We start from the raw sequence: 22,211 nt of genomic DNA on the forward strand, positions 1-22,211 counted from the left end.
TACCTCGGTTACGCTGACAGCGCACGTGGCCCCAGAATATTTGGCACTGGGAGCTCCCATTTCTCTTTTAGCCTTTTAAAAGCCACAGCTCGACAGAGTTCTCCTAATGAAATAGCAAAGCTTATGACATTCACTAGAGCTCCTGTGCAGAGTCCCAGAGGATTGTGTCCACTCTGGACATCTCTGAAATGGCCATCAGGAGCAATGTTAGTATGTTAATGGAATGCTGCACAATAACTGAACGAGGCTTCCAGATACAGGGTGTGCTCAGCAAAATGTCCCTCTGGTGCTCTTTCTTAAGACTTTTGAGGGTCTGTAATGAGTTTAGAACTGACTTTGGCGTATCCCAGTGCAGAGTGTGGTGCAGGGAAGCATACCCATCTCCTCCGATACTGTACCAGGGCTCTGCCCGGCTCAGGACAGAGCAGCGTGGTATGTGTGGGCTGGACAGCCCAGCTGGGGACGAGCCAAAGCGGCTCTGCCTCCTCGGAGTTCCACGGCTCTGGCCACTGCTGGCCCAGGGCTCTCAGTGCCGGTACCCCTGAAGATCCTTCCCACTCAGAATCTTGTCTGATCTTTACGCATTGTTGAGAGGAGCCGAAAATGCCTGCTGCCCCCACTCCTCATTGTAGCACGTAACCTTGGGATGTCCTGTGACCTTTTGATACACTTTCTTATTTTCCTCTGCTGTCTGTGACACTCTGAAGTTTTACCTTGCAACATTCTCTAATTATTTAAAGGCTTTGAGGTTAAGCAGTGTACTGGGGGACAGGGAGAGGGGGGGATCAATGATTTGTCAAAGCTAGATGGTCTCTGTCCAGGCCCATGCTCAGCTTCGCTTGCAGTTCCTTGACAAATTCCAAGTTGCTCTGGACTCTCACATACAGGTATATATAATACAAATGAAACTGACTGCTTTCAAAAGCAGTGGCATTTTGAAAAAACAAATAGGAGTGTATTCTTCTGGGATTGTTACTGTAAGTGCTGCCAAAACTCATCTTTTGTATGTATGTTTGGAATATGTGTGCTGTTGGCTGTAAATTGTCTTTTATTATTCTATGGCAACTTGTCCAGGGACACACTATAAAACAAGATGTAGCATCTTCATGTGCTAGCCTGATAAAATTTATATGAAGTATAATGGAAAACAGAAGTTGTTTTGAGCTGTTTTCAAGTTCAATAAATAACTGTAATACTTGGATAAAGATGTTCTTTATTAGGTCACATGGGCCCTAATATAGAAGTTATAAGTTACCGATTTAAGACGGCTTCTGCAATTACGGGTTTCTAGGCAGACTCTTAATCATAGTGAATGGGAATATTTTCAACCCCCTAGTGCACATAGGCCTTGTCACTTTTTCTGCCTGCAGTGCGTGTCATCCAGCTTGAGGTGGTTGAGGGGAGAGCGTAGGCTCTGCTGGGACTCCCGCCCTGGGAGTAGGCAGTTGTCATCGCAAGCAAGATGCCTTTTGTGTAAAGGAGTGGTGAGATGCTGTGGAAAGCAGAGCTGAGCATCCTCCCTGGTGCCAGCCCTCCCTGCCCATCCCTCTGTCCCTGCACCCGTCCCACCCTTCTGTCATCCCGCAGCAGAGGGTCTGGGGAGGAGATAGACAGGCAAACCCAAACCTTTTACCCGTCATTCACCCTGAGTCTTGGGAGAGGGAGTTTCTGTGAGCAGTGGGGTTTAGGGTGGCTGGGACATCAGCACTGCTCAGACGTGCAGCCTGTGGATCTGTTCCATCAGCCTGCAGTGCTTGTGAAAACAGGGCTTGGGAAGGTTGGCTCTTTATGTTTATTTTTTGTGGTTAAGACTGTCAGAATCAAAATCTCTGTGGTGGCAGGTGAAGGTGGCAGGTGGAGATACAGCTATATCATTCAAAATCTGGGCTTTGGTTTATTCTATTTAATTTTTAGTGAGGTGTGTGCTAGATTTTAGAACTAGATTTTGCTTTGAGAACTGTGACTTTACTCTGAAATTCTCCAGCCACATGCCTGTACTCTTCAAAAAGGCCAGAATGCTGCTTCTGCCATTTGCTTGCATTATTTGTCTGCCTTGAGTATTTTGATGCAAATTGGAAAAAATGTCTAGTTGTGTAACAGTAGAAATACGAATTTTCATTTGTCTCGCATGTTACCAGGCTGGGAGGAATACCTGTAGGAGTAGTTGCCGTAGAAACAAGAACGGTGGAGCTCAGCATCCCTGCTGATCCTGCAAACCTGGACTCTGAGGCCAAGGTAGGTTGAACGTGTGCTCGGTTGCTTGTTTGTCCTCTGCAAATGTCTCTGTGGAAAGAGCACTTGTTTTGAGGGGATTTTTTTTTCCCCAAATGTGGGACAAAGCGTATAGCCATTCCCTGGTGAGGTGCTAATGCCTGGCAGGTGCTGGGAGGAGCGAGCGCACGGTTGTGTTGGCCGTCGTACCGGAGGCACGTTCCCCAGCAGTTCTGCTTCTCTTATGGCTCAGGTGAGGTGCAGGGACGAGGGACCAGGAGATCTGGCAAGCAAAAATAATTTCCCTATTCTCTTGATGTGACCGTAGTGTTTCATGGTCTTTCTGCTCTGACATTTTGCTTTTCTCCTGCCTGATTTCACACCTCTGTCCCTACATCATCACTTCAGGATTTTCTCCTTTGCATATGCTTTTCTCTCTCCTTCACCTTCTTACAGCAGTGATAGTGTCTGGCTTTCTCTACCATCTTAATTCTTCTTAGCTAAACCAGTGGGAACACTCCTGTTGCTGTTGGTGACGAAAGGATTGTCCCGATTTTTCTGGGGGCAGGCAGATCCAAAGTTGCGCAGTTCCTCGTTGTTAATTCCACATCACAGCTCTTGTTGCATCTATTTTTGTGGTTTTATGCCAGCTCTTGCATTAATGGGCTTCAAAATTTAACAGTCTTTTTTCACTCTCAACAGATAATCCAGCAGGCTGGTCAGGTGTGGTTCCCTGACTCTGCCTTTAAGACTGCTCAGGCTATCAACGACTTCAACAGAGAAGGGTTGCCTCTGATGGTCTTTGCTAACTGGAGAGGCTTCTCTGGCGGAATGAAAGGTAACCGTGGCTTTGGGTCCCCTTTCGGGGCTGTCCTGCAGAGTGGCTTGTCCTTCAGTGCCCAGGGAACCGCTGCTGTTCCCCCCGCGGCACCCCAGTGGCACTAGCTCTACTGGCTTCGCATCCTGAAGCAGTTCTCTGGGGACAGACTGGCTGTGGAAGTGTGTGGCAAGGGACCGAAGTGGGTCCTGTCTTTGGGCAGCAGCTAGCTGTCAGACTGCCTTAACTGCAGTGACAGCTTGTGTCTGTAAACTTGCAGAGGGGCTCTGCCTCACCCCTCCTTGTTGCAGTCTGCATTCAGCCCCCCCTTTCATGGCAAGTATGTGACCTGCCTTAGAAATGCTAATAAGGGGGTACTTTTCCAGGCCTCCCAGAGTGTTTGGACATGTCATCCCTCTGAAATCGTGGCAGTGCTCTGCCCGGCTCTCCTGAAAGTCAGTTGTAATCGTTGCACAACCAGCTGGAGGAAAGGGACACTCTACAGGGTTTCATTCCTCTCCTCCCCCTGTGTCCCTTGGCTTTAGGCACGTAGCAGGAATAGCATAGAATATATAGCAGGGTGCAAATTTGATATCAAGTTCTTTTCAAAAATGCAATGCAACCGTGTTTTTATGTGTACCATCGTACTGGTCAGGAACTGGCCAGATCATAGAATCATTAAGGTTGGAAAAAATCATCGAATCCAACAAGTCTCACCTGCAGTGGGAACAGGTAATTGAATGTTAACAGTGGTCTAGTTGCCAGCAAAATTTACAGCTGCCAACCTGGGCTAGTTAAACACTAATCTCAGGAAACCCCTTCTGCTTTGAAAGCTTTATATCCTTCTGCCTCAGCTTAAAAGTGGGGCTGGACAAGCCACCAATATTGCATATCAAAAATGTACAGGCATATTCTATCAACATTGTCTCACTGATGATTTGTCCCACTGTAATATTGTCCTATCAAGGACTGTCTCCCCGTTGACTCTTTTGGTGGTAGCGATGCTCAGAGGAAGTGAACAGTTATAAAGCTGCTCAGTTAATACCCAGCAGTTACATTTTTGCATCACGTATTGGTACTTTCTATTTTGTGAAGTGCCAAGAATGTGAGATTGATACTGTAAAACTTACATCAGTAAAAGATTACGGCCTCTTACCCGCATGTGGCAGTTAACAAACACAGGAGAAAAGTTAGAGATGCACTAACGTGGTGGAAGTTCCTGCTCTGGAAAGACTCACAGGGTGACAAAGGCTGAGGTCCTGCTCTGCTGTCTCATGAGCAGGGTGGAGAGCAGTGCTGTTGAGCTTGCGGGTGCGAAGATGGAAGATGGCAAAAGATGGCAAAATTCTTCCCTCTGGAATACACCTGTTCTCTTTCAGGTTTCTGTTCCGTGGGCTGCTACTGCCCTCCCTTCGTGACTTGCTTTCCCTACCACGCAGCTCAGGGGAAGCTGCTGCTGTACCTTCACCAACCATTCGTTAAATATTATTTTACCTTACTACGTTGAGAGATCTGTCAGCTTTGCCAGTGCTGTTTGCTGGGTTCCTCAGGAACCGAGTTTAGCTTTGGAGGTGAGGCCAGAAGCCCCGGGTGAAAGGCTCTATAAGGATGCTAATGCTGACATTGCGTGTCCCCACTTGCTGCACCCCAGCCGGTAGCAGGAGGGGGAGGAGGGACGAGCAGAGCCACTGCAGTTTGCACCTTGGTCCATGCGTTTTCCTGCACCTTGTTTGCTGCCGGGGCCCACGCAGCAAGTGTTGGTCTCTCCTGACACTTTCTGTGCTCCTTGGGGAGTTGTTTGCAGTTTTGGTTTCAGTGCTGGCTGGGGATTATGCAGGGAGGGAAAATAAACAATTATGCCACCCCTCAGTGCACACAAACACACTGCCAGGAGCCGACTGCACTGTGGGTAAAATGGCTCCAAAATTGTGTGTAATGAGTAGGAAAAGATTAGAGACAGCTCTTGCTATGCTGAAAATTGACATTAGTGGAGGGGAAAAAAAAAAAAAAAAAAAAAACAGCAAGAAAAAAAGCGCCCCTCTTTCCTAGTCGGCCTAGGAGGTCTAATTCAAGCCGTAAAATAAATAAATAAATAACATAAATAAAAGCGTATCACAATGGTATTGGTGGTTTCCCCAATGAGCTCTATCTGGCCAGAAGGCTATTCAGCATAATGCAAAATTAAATTATAAAAACTGGCTTGAATATTTAGATGGAGGAGCCATTTGGAAGTGGTTTATTTAGGCGAACCGGCAGTGACCCACAACGGGGAGACATCAAGCGTGAAATTTACTGAAAATTAGCACCAGGGTCTTGGACTCGGCATGAATAGTTTGATAGCATGCAAATCCCCGCCACATTAAACTGCAGCGCCGCTTGTGCTACAGGGTCACTCGCAGTTGGTTTTTCATGTTTTACTTATTATTTTTTTCCTGGGACGGGTTATAAATAACAATAATAAAAAAAAAAAAAATCAGCAGAATGAAAAGGCTGTTTTAAATCTCTGATTACCTGGATGTCGAACGCCGGTATTGCTTGTATGGAATGGGTTTATGAGGGACATGATGTGTCTGCAGCCAGCACACGCCTGGTGTTTACCTTCAGGTCCCATCTGATAATCCAGCCAAGCTGATGAGATCCGTTCCAGCTTTGGAGGTTCAGGGCACGCTGCCTGCCACTATGGAAATGCAGAAAGCTGTCTGCAGCCTTTCTAGCATGCTTGCTGCATCTGACTGCCAATATTTACACATACAGTGTAATGATAACAGCTTCCAGCAGATTTCATGTCTGTGTGTAGTAGGCACGGATGCACAGTGCAGCTGAGCAGGCAGGCAGGGAACGGGAAGGTGTGCTGCGAAGGCTCTCAGCCCTCCTGAATAACCAACACCGCCGTGGTTCCTAGAGGACTTCTGCAGCACTGCTGTCTTGCAGGCGGTTTATTAGGCTGAGTTTTAAAGTAATACAGGAATTAAATCTGGCCCACAAATAATCATATTTAATTTTCATTATTCCAGTCTCAGCATAAGCAACTTCTTTGCAAGAACAGTGGTGTGGACAGCCCGCTCTCCAAGTGCGTGCCGTGTTCTTTGCTGCATGTGGACGGAAGGGGTTGGGTTTTGTTTTAAACATAGTAAATGTGTTAGTTACAGCATTAACGGTTTATAAAGTCTGCACCCTGCCAAGGCACAGGGCTACACAGAGCAGCGGGCACCACTGAGACCCGGCATCATTTCCCACCTGCAGCAGTTACATTTGCTGCACTATTTGCATTGTAAGGATGGAGAAGCTGCACTACTTGCATTGTAAGGATGGAGAAGCTGCACTACTTGCATTGTAAGGATGGAGAATGCAGCAAAACTGCAAATAAGAGGCAGTTGTCACAGTATGGTGAATGTTGCGTAGTTTCACACTCTAATGCAGTGTTAACGTAAATCAGGGAGGTTGTGTGTTCTGGTGAGTGGGCGTGGGGACTACAGGCAGATGTTTTGGGTTGTTTTTGCACTGTTTTTGTGATCTTCATCAACTTATGATGTTTTAGGTTATATTTTACCTCTTAAAAATACACCTTAGGAGTCCCTACTTTGCTGAAGTGCTAGGTGTAGGCAAGTTGAGCAGGTGGGATGGAGGGAGGGCAAGCCCCAGGGGAGAGCAGGCTGCTGTTAATGCTGGGGACAGTTCTGGAGCCTGCGGACACTGCAGTTCCCCTTGGCTCATCTCAGGAGCTCTGCAGCTTCTGTGGTCCAGAGCCGTGCGTGGCACCGTGGGGACCTTTGCTGGTGGCAGGCACATTGATTGTCTCTCCTTTGTTTGGGCAAAACTTGGTCTCCGTTAGTGGAAGCTGTTCCCTTACAAAAAGGGGAAATCCTCTACGAGAGGCATTTGCAGCCACATCTCAAACGAGTGCAGCAGCAGGTCCGTTGACCTCAGTGGAAGTTTCGAGCATCCATGGAAGCCAGCAGCTGGTGTAAATCTATATGTAAAATATAAACCTAAGGCTGCTGGGACGTTCCAGGAAAACAAAGTGCTGTGTTGTAGGATCCCAAAAGGAGTAACTGTGTGCAGAACCGTGTAGAGGCAAAGTTCGTGCTTCTAGATAGATGGCTTTGACAGTCTGATCCTGAAAGTATCGCAGGCACAGAAATACTGCCCTGACCTTGCCGATGCCACCTGGAAAAACTGAGAGATTTAGAGCTATGCACAGAAAGCATCAAGTGTCTCTCAATTTCCCTGCTCCTCCTCCCTCTGCCTTCTTCAAACAAGTAGTGCTTCTTTTTTCTACACTTAACCTGAGTAAAATATATACCCTTGGCAGGAGTGAAAAATGTATTGCTAATTACGCAATTATTTTATTATGTAGCACTAGTAAAAAATGTCTAGTAAAGAATTAATTCAGTTAAAATAATTTGAATCAAGCAATTATTTTCTTAACACTAGAATTAGCTGAAAGTACTTCAAGTGGTTTATTACTAGCACTACATAATAAAATAATTGTGTAATTAGTAATAAATTTGTCACCCCTTTTGAGGTCTTTTTCTTTGCTTAGGACAAAGTAAAAGGTTGGAGTTTTGTTTGGTTCTCAGTCCCCACTGTCTCTGCCACAATTTATGCTTATTCTCAATTAGAGGAAATAAATTGTTCTTCTTTTCCTTAGCATTTGACATTCCTTAAATAATGTGAAACTCCTTTTCTTGGGTGCTTGGACAGTGACCTTGCAAATGAACTGGAGAGATCACATCAGTGCCTGTGGTGCTAATAGATGTATAGATATATAGATATATAGATATACACACACACACACACTATACGCATCTCTCTTGCCTGCTGTAGACGTGTTAGTGTGTGTATATCTGTAAGAGTGTGTGTGTTTCCTGAAGAGTTAAGTACTTAACTATGTCCATGTTAATGCTTAACATTAAACTGGGGTTAAATGCCAAGGGGACTTTGGCTGGAGTCTCTTTCTTCTGCAGAAATGATGGCTTTCTCAAGTGATTGTCAGGGGTTTAGATGAAAAAATGTGTCTCACCCTTTTAAGACTATTACTGAGGGCCAGCACGTGTGCGTGGTACATACATGCAACCCACTTGTTTTTTCTGCTTTATGCACTGGTATTTTAATGGCCAGAAAAAAATTAGACAAACTGGGAGGTTCTAAGCAAAGAGCAAAAATGATGAAGGGGATTGAAAATACTGTCCTGGGAGACAGGAGAAATGAATACCTATAGTGTGTCTAAAAAAAAAACCAAACCCCAAACAAACCACCACTGAAAAGTATACTGCTATTTATAGCAAGCCTGAAGGAGTGGAGAGATTATGCAGGGTGATGCAAGGAGTTGTAATTCGAAATTAATGGGGATGGGGAAGGAGGGGAAGTTTGGTTGAATACTGAGGAAAATTTCATCTGTTTGGCTGTGGAAATGCCCCTAAAGAAGCAGTAGATTTATTGTTTGGGATTTCTAAATGAAAGCTTTAAAAAGCACTGGGAAAGAAATGTAGGATACAGTCCCCTGTGAACAAAGGGATGGACTAGATGATCCTAATAAGTGTTTTTCATTTATTCTATATTTTATTTGATACTTCTGTATATAATTATATGTAACAAAATGTATATATTCAAGGGTGCCTGTTTCCGTTATAAACTATATCCATTATAAACTATATCATCTCATATAAATTCTTTTGCCTTCCTCTTTTTCTCTTTTATTTAAATCACCTTTGGGGCTGATATTTTCAAGGTACTGTCTTTACACAGTGGAGTTACTCTTATTAATTTTGGGCAAAACGCCCTTAAATTTTAATGCAAGAAGGGAAGAATGCTGTTTCACATCCCTCCCCACAGAGTAATTTTTACAGAGATAGGTAAAAGCTTTTGCTGCCGTTAGGTCGTGCCACGCGCATCACGTGGCTGGTGGGGAAGGTCCGTGGCAGGGAGGCTGAAGCTGTGCCCACGCTGAGCCCCGCAGCCCGGGAATCCGGGTGGTTACACTGGAGCGGGTCTCCGGAGGGGAGGGGCAGTGTCTGGGAGCAGGACTGAGGTGGGACCATCTCCTTTCTGAGTCCACCTTGCCCAGCTCCGGGTAACGACAGCCAGAGCTCGCAGGCTGCGGCGGGAGGTGGTCAGAAGAGCTGGATAATTGTATTTTTTTCCCGGTTTGACCGAGCGTGGCAGGGCTGAAGCACTGACACGCTGACTTCAAGCGCTGTGTCCTTTTTCCCGCAGACATGTACGACCAAGTGCTCAAGTTTGGTGCCTACATTGTGGACGGCCTGAGAGAGTATCGTCAACCCGTGCTTATTTACATCCCACCGCAGGCGGAGCTGAGGGGAGGGTCCTGGGCAGTGATTGACCCGACCATTAATCCCCGTCACATGGAGATGTACGCGGACCGCGAGAGCAGGTACGGCAGCTTTCTCCTCCCTCCGTACCCACCTGCTCGGAGGTATAATTACCTGGCTGAGCGAGAAGCTCTCAGTTAAGAGCGTGGCAGTTTGTTACTGAGAGGGGCTGACCGTTTTCCAGTGGTAACCAGTGTCTGGGAGGGGTTTGCTGGGTAGTGCTCACAGCGAGGACAGTTCGGGTAGTCTCCTGACTCAGACGTAGGTGGGGGTAAATTCTGTAGCTGGTGTGAGCCAGCCTCTGTGAAGGTTCATTGCTAACGTTCACAAAGCACAGTGAGATGTTGGTGCTTAGGATTTTTTTTTTTTTTTTCCCATTCTGATATTTCCACACGTGGCTTTGCGTTTTAAATAAGTGACTGTGTATACAATTTTGTAAATTAAATAAGTGTAAATAAGTGTGTGCTTCAAAATCCCCGAGTGTTGCACTGTCTGTCATGTGAGTACCTGGGTAGTTGCACTTTTTTAATGAAATATAACTTGCATAAGTGAAGTTCTAATTACTGGTGTTCAGGGTATAAAAGTACAGGCAAACTCTTGGAAGCAGGTTTAAAAAAATATTTTAAAGAATTTCTAAAATAAAGAGATACTGAATCATTTGGAGGAAAAAGCTAGCCCTGCCTGGGCTATCTGCAGCAGGTAGAGGAAGGCATATAGGACAGCATGAAGATCGTGCTATCAGGGCATCTTCTCCACTCTACCATCTTGGCAGGGCAAAATTCCCAGGCAGCTGCTCCAGAGGGGGGAAAAAAAGTGTTGAGAAGATGCCCATGCTAGATGCCCATTTCCCTTGCCCTTCCCAACTGGATTTTGCTCCTGGTGGGATGCTTGCCTCTCTCTCTGTTCTGAAGAAGTGAGACAGAGACCTGTGCTCTGTTGCCCCCCACTGTTTTCTGTATCTTGAGCAAACATTGTCTAATCTTCATCTCGTGGAAGTCAGATGTTTTTGTTGTTCTCTTCCTACTTAGAAACATGGAGCCTGTTTGCTTCATAGTCAGACACTGTGAGCAGGATTTCTACAAACTACTTCCCCCCCCACGGAGTGTTTTTTGGGGTGCATGCAGGAGCAGGTCCCTCCCACTGCTCCCACCCAGTACCTTTCTGAGGAAACCTCCAGCCAGCTCCCTGCCTTGCAAGACATCAGGAACCTGTGTGGTTTGCAGACCTGTAGTTGGACCATAGGGGTCTTGAGCTCCAGTAGCCAAGAAAGAGATTATTTTGCAAAATATGTCATCCTGTCCCTAAGTACTGTTACGCATTTGTAATAATTCTTATTGCTGTGGCTGTTCCATAGCCCTCATCAGGAAGCCCTGACCTTCATCATTACTCCCACCCTCACTGTTAAAGACCAAAGTGATTTTATTTACCAAGCCCAAGTTTCAAATCACATGCTCCTGTCTTTGACCTGGGAAGTGGGCAGGTTCTCTAATGAAAATGGCTGGTTAATTGGTTTGTTTTGTAAAGCTTACCTACCTTTTGAAAAAGCTTTCAGGTCAGAGCTTAAAATAGACTGCCGAAGAGCATTGCTTGTACCAGGCTGTACTGTACGCTGTGGGATGGGCGTGTTTCTGTGAAGCCTGGGGTGCATTTGTGGCACTGGAGAAAAAATAGCTAAGATTCTTTCTTTCTTGTTCTCTCTTTCTCTTTGTTTTGTCTTCCTCCCCCCCTTCTCTTCTTTTTTTTACGTACTTTCTAGATAACATTGAACCATTCCGTTTTGTGTTTCCCCTTGTCTGATGACCTGAAAGTGCCTTTCTTTTCTCTTTTCCCGTCACTGATCAGAGGAGGAATCCTGGAACCGGAGGGGACGGTAGAAATCAAATTCCGCAGGAAGGATCTGGTGAAGACGATGAGGCGAGTGGACCCCATCTACATCCGCCTGGCGGAGCGGCTGGGTACGTCTGCGCGGGGCTGGCGGAGCAGCCATCCGTTCAGCTGGGGGCTAATGAATGTGTTTATAGACCTTAAAAAGGGGCACTGAGGCATTTTATCAAATTCATGATAATTTTTATTTACTGCCATCTTAACTTGGGAAGAAAACCAGATGAGACAAGCTGCATGTATGTACGTGTGAGAGAGATGATATTCATGTGCATTTAGCATACCTAGGCTGTGTGTAATACAGGGCCTCTTCAAACTGATTTCTTTTTTTATTTTTTTTATTGAATGGGTCTTACAACAGACACTTAAGGATGCTTGGGTCTAGTTTCCATCTCAGCAATTGCTCAGCTCACTAAAAGCTCATGGGCCAAACCTTCAGCTGGTGTCATTTGGTGTAACTAAGAATTTGGTCAAAGACGTTTTGGGCGGCTGGACTATCACAGTGTGTCTGAGGTAATTTTGAGTAATGATCTCCGTCTGCTCTTCAGTCTCAAGAAAATAAAAAAATATTCTTCACCTCCTCAGTAAAACAGGTGGTGATCTGCAGTGCTCGTGGTGAGCGCGTTGCTGCGTTACTGCTGCGCCTTCCGCTCCAAATGATCCCAGCGCCTGGGAGACACCCAACAACCCAAAATACAGACTGTTCAGCAAAATGCACTTAATATCAGATATGTACTCTCTCGGGGGAATAGACTCTTTAAATAGTTCTTTACTAGCTCTTACTATAAGAATATAATCTTACAGAGCCTCTTTTTACCTCCAAAATTGACTACATTTCAGTAGTGGAAGAGGCATGCTACGTGGGTATGGTTTGAATTTATAAAGCCTTTTGGGATCCTTCAGGAGGAAAAGTGTTCTGCAAATGACTGATAAATCGTGGCTATTGCTGCAGTTACATTTTATTATTTGGCTTTTTTTAATTTATGGCAGTGCAACAATTTATATACAAAACAACCGTTCTGATATGCCTTGGGGAGAGAATAATAATTGTAAATGGTGCGGGGAGTGTTAAGAATCAGACTTCTTGCTGAAAACCAGGTTCTTACTGATGTCTTTGATAGCATCAAAGGCATTTTCTCTCTTTTTAATGATAGTATTTTGAGACTCTCTTTGTTTTCTCTCACTGTGCCGATGGCTTTCTGGGCGAGAAGCAGGTTAGCAGGTGTTTGAGTTTTGCAGACCAGCACAAGGCAGCAGCTTTACCCAAGTTCAGAGCTTGCTCGTGTGTGTTGCGTGTCACTGCGTGCGAGAGAGGACGCAGGTGCCCGGATGGATGGATGGATGGATGGATGGATGTTACTGTCTACCTGTGTCTGTTGCAATTCAAAACCCGTTGCAGCAAGGAGATTCTTTTCACAAAACCTCACTTCTGACCTATGTTAGACTCAAGAGCATCCCTTTAGGAGCAGGCAGACAGGGTGACTACACCAGCGCCTGGACACCCAGCACAGGGTCCCAACAAACGCTCTTCTAGGGTGTCTGACCCTCGACAGTTCGGAGGCTGCAGGGGTGGGCAGGGCCCGCAGCTGCACCTCCCGTGGGTGCTTGCACCCCGGCAGCCGCTGCCCGAGAGCTGAGCTGCCTCCGCGGCGCGAGTCTCCAGGGGCAGGAGCAATCAGATGTGTGCTTAGAGAGGGGAATATGCTGAGCAGTCAGCGCGGGGCCGTGCAGATAAATGGCGCTACGGCGGGAGCGCTGCTTCTGAAGAGTATTTACCTTCTCTCCACCATCTCCCTGCCGACGAACAACCCAACGTACTGCCTCTGCAAAGAAACGGTGTCCTCTGTGCCACGGCTGCCACATCAGTCCCTTCCCAGGAGCGGTCACTGCCTGGGGACAAAGAGGGCTGCTGGAGTCTTTAGGTCCTGAAGTGGTGGAGGAAGTGGGGGAGCAGAGCAACACACTTAATTTGCTGTCGGGTGGCCCCTCCGGAGGGTCTGTCACCCAGGGTGGGTGCGGGACGCCTGCAGAGCACCCTTGAATCACACGGATGGGACCTGCAGCAGCGTCACCGGAAGAAAATACAGGCAGAAAGAGGGGATACGGTCTCAAAAATCCAATGCCACACTACGTGAGGAGGCAGGAGCCTGTTCAGGGGTTTTTTTCCCCTCTTCCTCTACAGGGTAATTACTCCCAGCAAACTCCATACACTTTAATTAAAATGACTGCAACACAAGAGCAAGTCACTTACAACTGTACATACAGAGAGCTCTAAAAGCTTCAGTCACTGATAAGCATCTCACTTAGATGGCTCGTAATTGCTCCCAACATCAGGCGATCATTGCTGTTGTTTTGCCACTAATTCTGTACCATAGCAGGAAAGCCGAGATTGCAGGACACAGTGAATTGCATAATTTTTTTTTTTTTTTTTTTTTTTCTGGTTTTCTTTCTGGCCAATTTAAAATTTGTCAAAGTCGGTCTTCTTCTGGATCACTGCCCTTTGATATTTCGCGCACTCCATTTGCCACAAACAAGCCGCAGGGCCGCAGTTCATGCTGACTCCAGCAGAAGCAGAGAAAGCTCCATTTATCTTACACTGCCTGCTGAATTCTTACTCATTAGCTGGGGGTTCACTGCCTCTCTTTAACCCCTGAATGGCTGTCATCCCTCCCTGGAGCTGCTGAATAGCGGGGAGAAGGGAGATGCTCTCAAACGTGTGCCTGTTGCGGAGGGGTGGGGAAGCAGGGCGACGGTGTCTCATCCCAGGCGTCTCGAGACACTGGGGTTGGACTTGCAATTGGGGAGCGTGAGAGCAGAGAAGGCTGGCAGATATTGAATAATTTGACATAAATCTGTTCATTATCAATTCTCCAGCACTGTTGCTGAAATGTTTATTAGCCCCGCGTTTTATTAAAATGTCACTCAGAGTTGTGCTGTTACAAACCAGCAAACAGTGCGGAGCAAAGGGCAAGGAAGGAAGGGATAGTCCTTATCCTGCCCAGGAGCACAATTCCACACTGAGTGGGTGTGCAAGGAGAATGGTGGTTGTCTAGAAGTGTAGGAAGGGTTCAGACTGCAAGCCTCAGGCCATAGTTAAAAATACAGAGACTCAATTTTTTATTTATTTATTATGGTTAGAGTAAAGCATGCAGGAGTGGAATAAAAATTAGCTTTGTCATGCAGATTCTGGGCATGTAATGTGTCAGATGCACAGTGTAATGTACACAAAAAATTGGTGGAATATGAATGAAAAAAATGGCCAAATGGCTCCAGTCAGAGCAAGATCGGGAAGCGGGAGGCACCGGTTGTCCCCTGCAGACTCCAGGGCTGTAGACAGCCCTCCGCTTGTCACAGTCGGGCTGTGCTGCTGGCTTCTGGCTTGCTTCACATTTTATTTGGCTAAAGACTGTGCAAAACTTGTCTTAAATTTCCGAACAATGAGCAAACTTCCAAGCGTTGAACCCGTAGCTGCGCTTCAGCATAGTGGTTCCTCTGAAAATCAACGTTTTGGGGTGTGGTACCAGACTGGAGCCCGCGGGTCCCTCTTGGCCCCGCCTGTGCCACCTGAGGGGGACTTTGCTGGTGACCTGGGCGCTGCCCTGACGCACCTTTGTTTCTTGTGTGGCTGAAAACTTCCATCCTGTGACCTGTCTCGTTCCGAGCTTTCGCTCGGGAAGTTAGATTGCAGCTCTAAAGTCTAGTAATTCTTTTCTGCAGGGGGTTTGTTTGTTCAGTGTTGTAATTAATCAAAATGCCGGTTGTTTTCTTGAGCAACAACTAAGAAAAATGCTGCTGTTGCGATCCCATCTCTCATGAAGCCTTGGACAAATGCAGTCAGTGCGGTTGTAACTTTGTCTTTTTAGGCGATGCTGATTTCCAGTAACAGCTCCTGTGCGCAAGTGCTGCTGCATTTAAATTGTTGTTAATTCACAATCATGAGTGGAGAAGAGCAAGTGCTGCTTTCTGTCAGCTCCTTCATGACAGTTGGCATCTCGAATATCCTCCCAGGAGGGCTGTAGATGTTTTCCCCCAAAATAGGAGGTTTTTTGGAAGGATGTACCTGCCCTTTGCCCCTTTGCTCTGATGCCAACACGAGGCCTTAGGAGCACAGAGCTGGAAAGGACCAGGGTGGAACAGCCCCCGGCACAAGCTGTACAAGGATATTTCAAGCCCGTGTCGTGAGCATGTGTGACCTTCACTGCTATTTCATATTGCACCTTTATAACATAAATCCTACTGAATATTTAGTGAAGCAATTACAAGCAGTCTCATTTAAAGAAACAAGCGACAATCCAAAAACGCCCGTCTCCCCAGGGACGTGAGTGCCTCGGAGTGACCTTCCTTCTCCCCTCCGGAGCGGCTCCCTCCGCCTGGGCTGGGAGGTGTGTTGCCATCGGTGTTCTTGCTGCCTTTGCTGAATTTTTGTCTGGCAAGTGCTTTGTTAAAGGCAGAGGAAGAGAAGGTGAGATTCAGGTAGGAGGATTGTTGTTGCAGATGTGGAAATCAGGTGGGACAGTCATAACCAGGATTAAAATCGACATTTAATCCTGTCACTGGTGCAGGGCAGCTGGTGTACTTCTCCAGAGTTCATTTCCTAAGGACAGTTCCAGCACACGCTGCAGTGGGATTTAACGGCTTTGCTGAAGAGAATGGCCATGGGCAGATGGCAAGATAAATTGAACTTAACGTGGGGGTTTTCTGATGTTACTCGGGGTAAAAAAAATAATCCCCAAGTTTGCCTGTAGTATTTGTAACATCGAGATACTCAATCGTTATTAATGCTCTGTTTATCTTGTAAAAGTCATCTTTGAAAATCGGAGGTGTAGGGTAGTTTGCCGGAGTCAGAGGTGGGTGTTGGCAGCTGAGGCCTGGCTGGAGGGTCCCATCTGCGGCGGGGGCTGCCGGACCCGCGGCTCGTCGGGTCACTGGCCGCGGGGATGGGCAGGCCCCGGGGCCGGAGCCGTCCGCCCTGCCCGGCTCTCAGGGCGCAGAACCCCGGGGTCGGCGCGGGGGCCGTCTCTGCACATCCCTTGGGTCAGAGGCCTCGGTGCCGGGCTTCACCCCGGGATTTGGGTCCTGTTTGTGGAAGAGGAAAACGGACAAGTAAACGCTTGGCCATGCTGAGGCTGCGGGAGAAAATCCCACATTTTAACGGCTTAGAAACCGTAAACCATCAAATTGATTCAGAAGCTGCCTGGCTTTCTGCAATCAGAGGGAACCTACAATAACATTTCTTGAAGTCATTTTGTCTAACCTGTTAAACTGGTCATATTTAAAAAAAGCACTTTGCTACTAAATGTTATGGGAAGCCATGATTCATGGTCCTGCCGAGCCATTTCCGTCTGGCAGGAACTTTATTAAAGGCAGCCCGTGCCCTGCCACCGCAGCAGGACCCTGCGCTCGCGGCGGCTCCCTCTGCCCGCGCTCGCGTCGGGGGATGCTCGGACACGCCGCTTACTTTGGAGGAGATTTTTTTTGTTTAATGGGGCACAAATCAAAATAGTTTAGGTGTTGCTTTCCCTGCCGTGATGCTTCCCCTTAACTTTTGGAGAGGAGTATAAATTGATATTCAGTATCAGAGTGTTTTACAGGAGAGGTCTCTGCGTGGATTTATAGCGGCGGGTTTTCCGTTTGTCTGCGCGGGGAGGGCAGCTCCTCTGAAGCCTTCCTCCATGGGCACGGGCTGTGAAGCATCTGTGCACATCCCTGCTGCAGGGCCGGGAAGGGTTTTTCTCTGCAGGGGTGTTAGAGGCCTTGTTCTGGCAACCGCAGTACTTGGCATTTCTTGTTCTGTGCCACCCGGCTACTGAGAGCCCCCACCCGAGGTTTGGGGGCCTGTTACAGGCTGTAGGACACAAAGAAAAGGGTTTGTAACCCCGAAAGCCAGGCTGTAGCAGAGGGATGGGGAGACTGGTGTCACCCCACGGAGAGATGGCAGAGATGGGCTGGTGGGGTGTTGGTGGGGGTGACAGGCTGGCATGAGCTGCCTGCTCCCTGCACAAAGCATTTGGTAACTTTATAGGTGGAGTACTTGTCATCCGTGGTTTTAAACTTGGGTTTGTTGGTTTAACTGGGTATGTTTGTGCAGAGGGTTTTGGCAAGACCCCGGCCAATGCTCTTTTGACCTCAGAAAAGACCCTCCAGACTCTTTGGTACCCTGATGTTGTTGCTTCCCCAACGCATTTTTTTCAGCTTTTTCAAGGCAGTTTTGCTACGGAACAAAAAAATAAAAAAGAAAGAAAAAAGACACCATAGAACGAAGAGGTCTCGGTGCATTTACCACTGTGGGTAGGCTGTCAAGGTGCTGAGAGCAGAATTAAGACATTTACCTAGCCTCTTCCGATCAGGCCAATGCCTGTGATCATACAGCACTATATATAGATACGCGCGTACTTGGAGACTGCAGAGCAAACTGCAATCCAAGATAAATGTGACATTTTATGGCGCTTAGAGTGCTGCCTTACAAAGTGTCCTGTGCTGCCTGCCAAGTTAGGAAGGTCAGGCATGTTCTTCCTTCCTTTAAATTGTCGTCTTGTCTTCCCTCCGTGCCCCACCTGCATGCCAAAACCCGCACACTTTGTGTTTGCATTGTAATGTGGCCGTTTCAGAGGGCTGCTTCTTTTGTTTCTCTATTGATTAGTAGCCGATCCATACCTAGAGGTCTATAATGTTCCTATGATTTAAACTTTAACAGTTTCATTAACTGTCAAGTACCTTTAGAGCAAAGGAATCCCGTATTTTAACTCACCTCTCCTTGCCAGTATAAGATTTGTGGAAGGAGACTTCTTTTTCCGAGAAATAAATAAATAAAGCCCCAGCTTTCCGAAAAAACCCTGAGGCCTCAAGATCTGACTAGGAAAGAAAGAAAACCATTCCAAGATATTTAATTGTACAGGGGGCTTACAGGATTGATCGAGAGCTTAGCTTTTTACAATAGTCCAGTGAATAAGAAATGCTCCTGACAAACGATCGATGATGGGATAATCACTCTTTATCCCCCCTCCTCATTGTTACCTTCTTTCTTCCAGGAGAACAGGGTTCAGAAGTCAAAAATCTTTATAGACGCTGCTTTTAAATTAAGCAGAAAATAGACATTGACATATTTGTTAATCTCACCTAAATCATTACTGGGCCTGGCTGGTTTGACTGTACACCGTGAGTGCGGCAGAGAGGCCAGAATACATGAGTGTTACTGGCTTAAGTGCATGCATTGCCATTTAAAATGGGGAGTTGTAGGAGCCTGTGAATTCAACATGGATAAATATATATAATTTTTTATTCTGAAGGTTACAAGAGTAGCTTCTCTTAATTAAAACCTTCTTACTACCATTTGAAAGGTTAGGTAACATTTATATTGGTAGGCACATAAAAACAGGCCTTTCCTAGAAAGAAGCATCGTATGGCTGGCCTGTGCCTTGGGAGTGTCTGTCTGTCTGTCTGTGTCTGTCTGTGTGTCTGTGTGTGCTTTCCCCAGGACGCTGTCTCATCTTCCGACAGGTCTGTGGTTTAGAGGCTTCCTGGGAACAGATTAATTTCTGATCTTCAGGATTAGAAGCCTGGGATGGACTTTCCTTGCGTGAATTTGTCCGATCCCTTTCTGGGAGCCCCTTTGTACTTCTGCCACTCAGGTGACAATGAGTTCCACCGTTTGATTTTTTGCCCTGTGTTAAAGTGTTCCCTGTTGTTGGGGCTTATTGTAAAACTTCTGCCCGATTATTTAAGCTGGTGGTGTTGGGAGGGACTCGGCTTGCTGGGGCTGCCTGCCGCTGTCAGGCTGGACCGCGTCTGTGGAGCTGCTGAGGACCCGGTGACTCAGCTCTCAGGTGCACAATAGGTGTTGATGTTGTGTTTCATCCCATTGACATTCCTTCGCAAAGGAGAAAAATTAAAACCAACAAAAGCTGGGTGGCATCACACCCTCACAAAATGCAGCCCTGGCACTGAGGCTACAAGATAACAAGGGCAGGGAGCGTTGTCCTCCGCCAGCTTTTGTTGCAGGTTCTCCCCTTGACTTCTCGTGCCCCTGGGTAGGACAGCTCTTTGTTTTCTCTGCACGCTGAAGGCGCAGTCAGGCTTGCAGGGCCGGGCGCAGGGCGGTTAGATTAACATTTCAATGGAAGGTGCCCAAGGACAGTCGAATGTTACAACCCGCCAGTGCTTGGAGCAAGACTCAACCATGACCCCGCTTGGGATTGCCAGCGGCCTTGGTTTAAAAGGGGAGGCGGGATGGGAGGCAGCTGCCTCCAAGGCCGTGAACTTGCAACCAGAGCTGCTGGTGTGGGTGGGAGGTTAAAAAATGGCACAATTCAGCAGAGTATCCAGTACCATATAATTTGGCTCAGATTGCAATCTTTGCTTAAATTGAACTAAGATCAGCTCTAAATACTCTGCCTCTGCACAAGGACCTCTGCCCTGCGTGTTGGTGAGGCAGCGCAGGAGAAGCGTCAGCTTCTGGGCCAGCTTTGACCTGGTGTAAATGACAGCGGGTTCAGCAGAGAGTTGCACTCTGGTTATGCTCCCTGCGGGCTGTTCCGGGGGAAGAGGGCGTTTACACTCTTGGTTTGGCAAAGGGGCAGCTGTGGGAGGGAGCACCTGGGTCTGCTGCGGGACGCGACAGGAGCTGCGACCAGCATGATGCGTTAGTCTGGGTCAGGCAGTTCTGAAATTAATCAGAAACTGTTTAATGCGTGGCTTTGTTTTAACCCAAGTTAATTTTATCAGAGCTGAATGTTTTAAAATAAATGAAAAATTAAGAACTCCACAGGACATTATCATCTTGACACAGTTTTATTCTTGTCCACCATGTCAGTCCGTGGTTGCGGCAGCGCGTGCCGGTCACTTGTAAACGGAACGTGAGCGGTTTTGGCATCTCTGGTGTAACTTGTGTTTTCCTTAATGAGGCAGCGACTCCAACAGCTACTGGCAGGAACCAGCCTGCAGGAAAACTTGAAATTGTGTAGGTGGTTTTACACTGTCCGTGTTTCTTGCTAAATGAACTGCGTGTTGGGACATTATTCTTTTTTAGGAGTAAGTCCAGTAAATGTCACTTAATTGATGGCTCAGCTCATTGGCATTTAAATGGAATAGAGTTTCCATGGTGAAAGCTCCTTCGAAGCTCTTGCCTGAATATCAGTGGCTGGAAATCTGGTCTGGAACACTTTTAACGTTTGACTCGAGACTCCGCTTGGCATTGCGGGGAGCTGACGGGCTGGTGTTTGTCCTGGCCAGTCTGTGCAGGAACAGAAGCAGCCCCCCGTCCCCCTGGGCCGTGCAGAGCTGCTCGCCTTCCCTCCTTTGTAGCCCCCTCTGCTTTCCTGTCTCTGACGTGTGGCCGTACCGGTTGCAGGTACCCCCGAGCTGAGCCCTGCTGACCGAAAAGAGCTGGAGACCAAGCTCAAGGAGCGGGAGGAATTCCTGAGTCCCATTTACCACCAGGTAGCCATGCAGTTTGCTGACTTGCACGACACGCCGGGGCGGATGCAGGAGAAGGGTGTCATAACTGTGAGTATCACGGAGCCTCCCCGGGGTCGTCCTTGGAGGGTTTGACACTGGCAGTCTCCAGTGGGACAAGCTGCTGCTGCCTGCGGGCCTGCAAATAAACAGAATCACAGAATCCCCCAGGCTGGAAAAGCCCCTGAAGCTCCTCCAGCCCAACCATGACCCTCCTCCTGACCGTTCCCAACTCCCCCAGATCCCTCAGCGCTGGGTCACCCCGACTCTTCAACCCCTCCAGGGATCCCGGGGACTCCCCCCTGCCCTGGGCAGCCCATTCCAACGCCCAACAGCACGTTAAGTCTGCAAAGCTCAGATGTGGGAGTCTTTGCATTTCACATGCAGGAGGTAGAACCAACTAGACAACGGCTGTAAGCCTGGTTTTGCCGTCAGGAGTAAGGCCTATATATTTTTCCATGTAAATGTCCCTCACTCATTTCTCCTTCTCCACTTGTGTCTTGGGCAGGACATTCTAGACTGGAAAACTTCCCGTACCTTCTTCTACTGGAGATTAAGACGTCTTCTTCTAGAAGATGTGGTAAAAAAAAAGATCCATGATGCCAATCCTGAGCTGACGGACGGGCAGATCCAGGCTATGCTGAGACGCTGGTTTGTGGAAGTCGAAGGGACAGTGAAGGTAAATGGAGAAGCAGTTTCCCCAAGGCAATAGTCCTTCCTGGGCTTATGTTCAGTGAAGTTCTCTCAGGTGGGGTTTGATCTCTGGTTTTAAATTGTAATGTCCACAAACATTCTTAGGTTATGAAAGAGAAGGACCCCCACTGTTCTTCTGCCAAGTGTCCCTCGTGTCCGGGTCACACAGGGCTGGGACAGGGACAGGGATCAGCCCGGAGCTCTGACTGCCGGGGCGGGGGCACCTTGGCACCACCCCCGGGGGATTCCTGTGGTTGTGATCAGACTGGGAAGCTGGAAACCTCTGGAGAGCAACATCTGGAGCTGCTCTTAGGTGTTTGTCACAGTCCTCCAATCTGAGATTTTATTTTATTTTTAATTTAATTTTTCTTTTTTTCCCCCTGAATTTGAATTTTTCTATTTTTTAATTTTTCTAAATTTGAATTTTTCTATTTTTTTTTTCTAAATTTAATTTTTTCTATTTTTTAATTTTTCTATTTTTAAAATTTTATTTTTCTATTTTATTTTACTTTATTCTATTTTATTTTACTTTATTCTATATTTAAAGTCACAAACACTCAGGGGTTCCAGAACCAGGGGGGGGAAGTGTTCTCTGGAGGGCAGCAGGCTTTCCAAGGTAGTGTCTGAACGTCTTTAAAAGCGGGCATCTCGTTAGCTAATACATTACACCAATCAAGGAGAGTTATCTTAAGCCACAATTAATCTGCTCCCTGGCATATGTTGATAGGAAAGCATCATGCTGTTTCTTAATTAAAAGCAAACGGATTAAAAATGATTAATAAGAGTATTAAATATTCTCCTAAACTAAAAGCTTTGGGATTCTTGGG

General features: G+C 47.1%; 1 protein-coding gene across 5 annotated transcripts in view; it reads left to right on the forward strand.

Annotated features, from left to right (window-relative positions):
• The window catches only part of ACACA (acetyl-CoA carboxylase alpha), a 108,129-nt gene that overhangs the window by 80,116 nt on the left and 5,802 nt on the right, over positions 1-22,211 (forward strand). For 4 of the 5 annotated variants that reach the window (XM_074922918.1, XM_074922921.1, XM_074922919.1 and 1 more), the window contains 6 exons: positions 2,139-2,235; positions 2,914-3,049; positions 9,245-9,422; positions 11,203-11,315; positions 20,588-20,742; positions 21,200-21,370. In XM_074922918.1, the coding sequence (XP_074779019.1) occupies positions 2,139-2,235; positions 2,914-3,049; positions 9,245-9,422; positions 11,203-11,315; positions 20,588-20,742; positions 21,200-21,370 (850 nt within the window). Of the gene's footprint in view, positions 1-2,138; positions 2,236-2,913; positions 3,050-9,244; positions 9,423-11,116; positions 11,316-20,587; positions 20,743-21,199; positions 21,371-22,211 lie in introns of those variants that run through there. The other variant, XM_074922923.1, reaches the window with a different exon arrangement.

The sequence above is a fragment of the Athene noctua genome, chromosome 19 (genome assembly GCF_965140245.1).
Source record: "Athene noctua chromosome 19, bAthNoc1.hap1.1, whole genome shotgun sequence".
Classification (NCBI taxonomy): domain Eukaryota; kingdom Metazoa; phylum Chordata; class Aves; order Strigiformes; family Strigidae; genus Athene; species Athene noctua.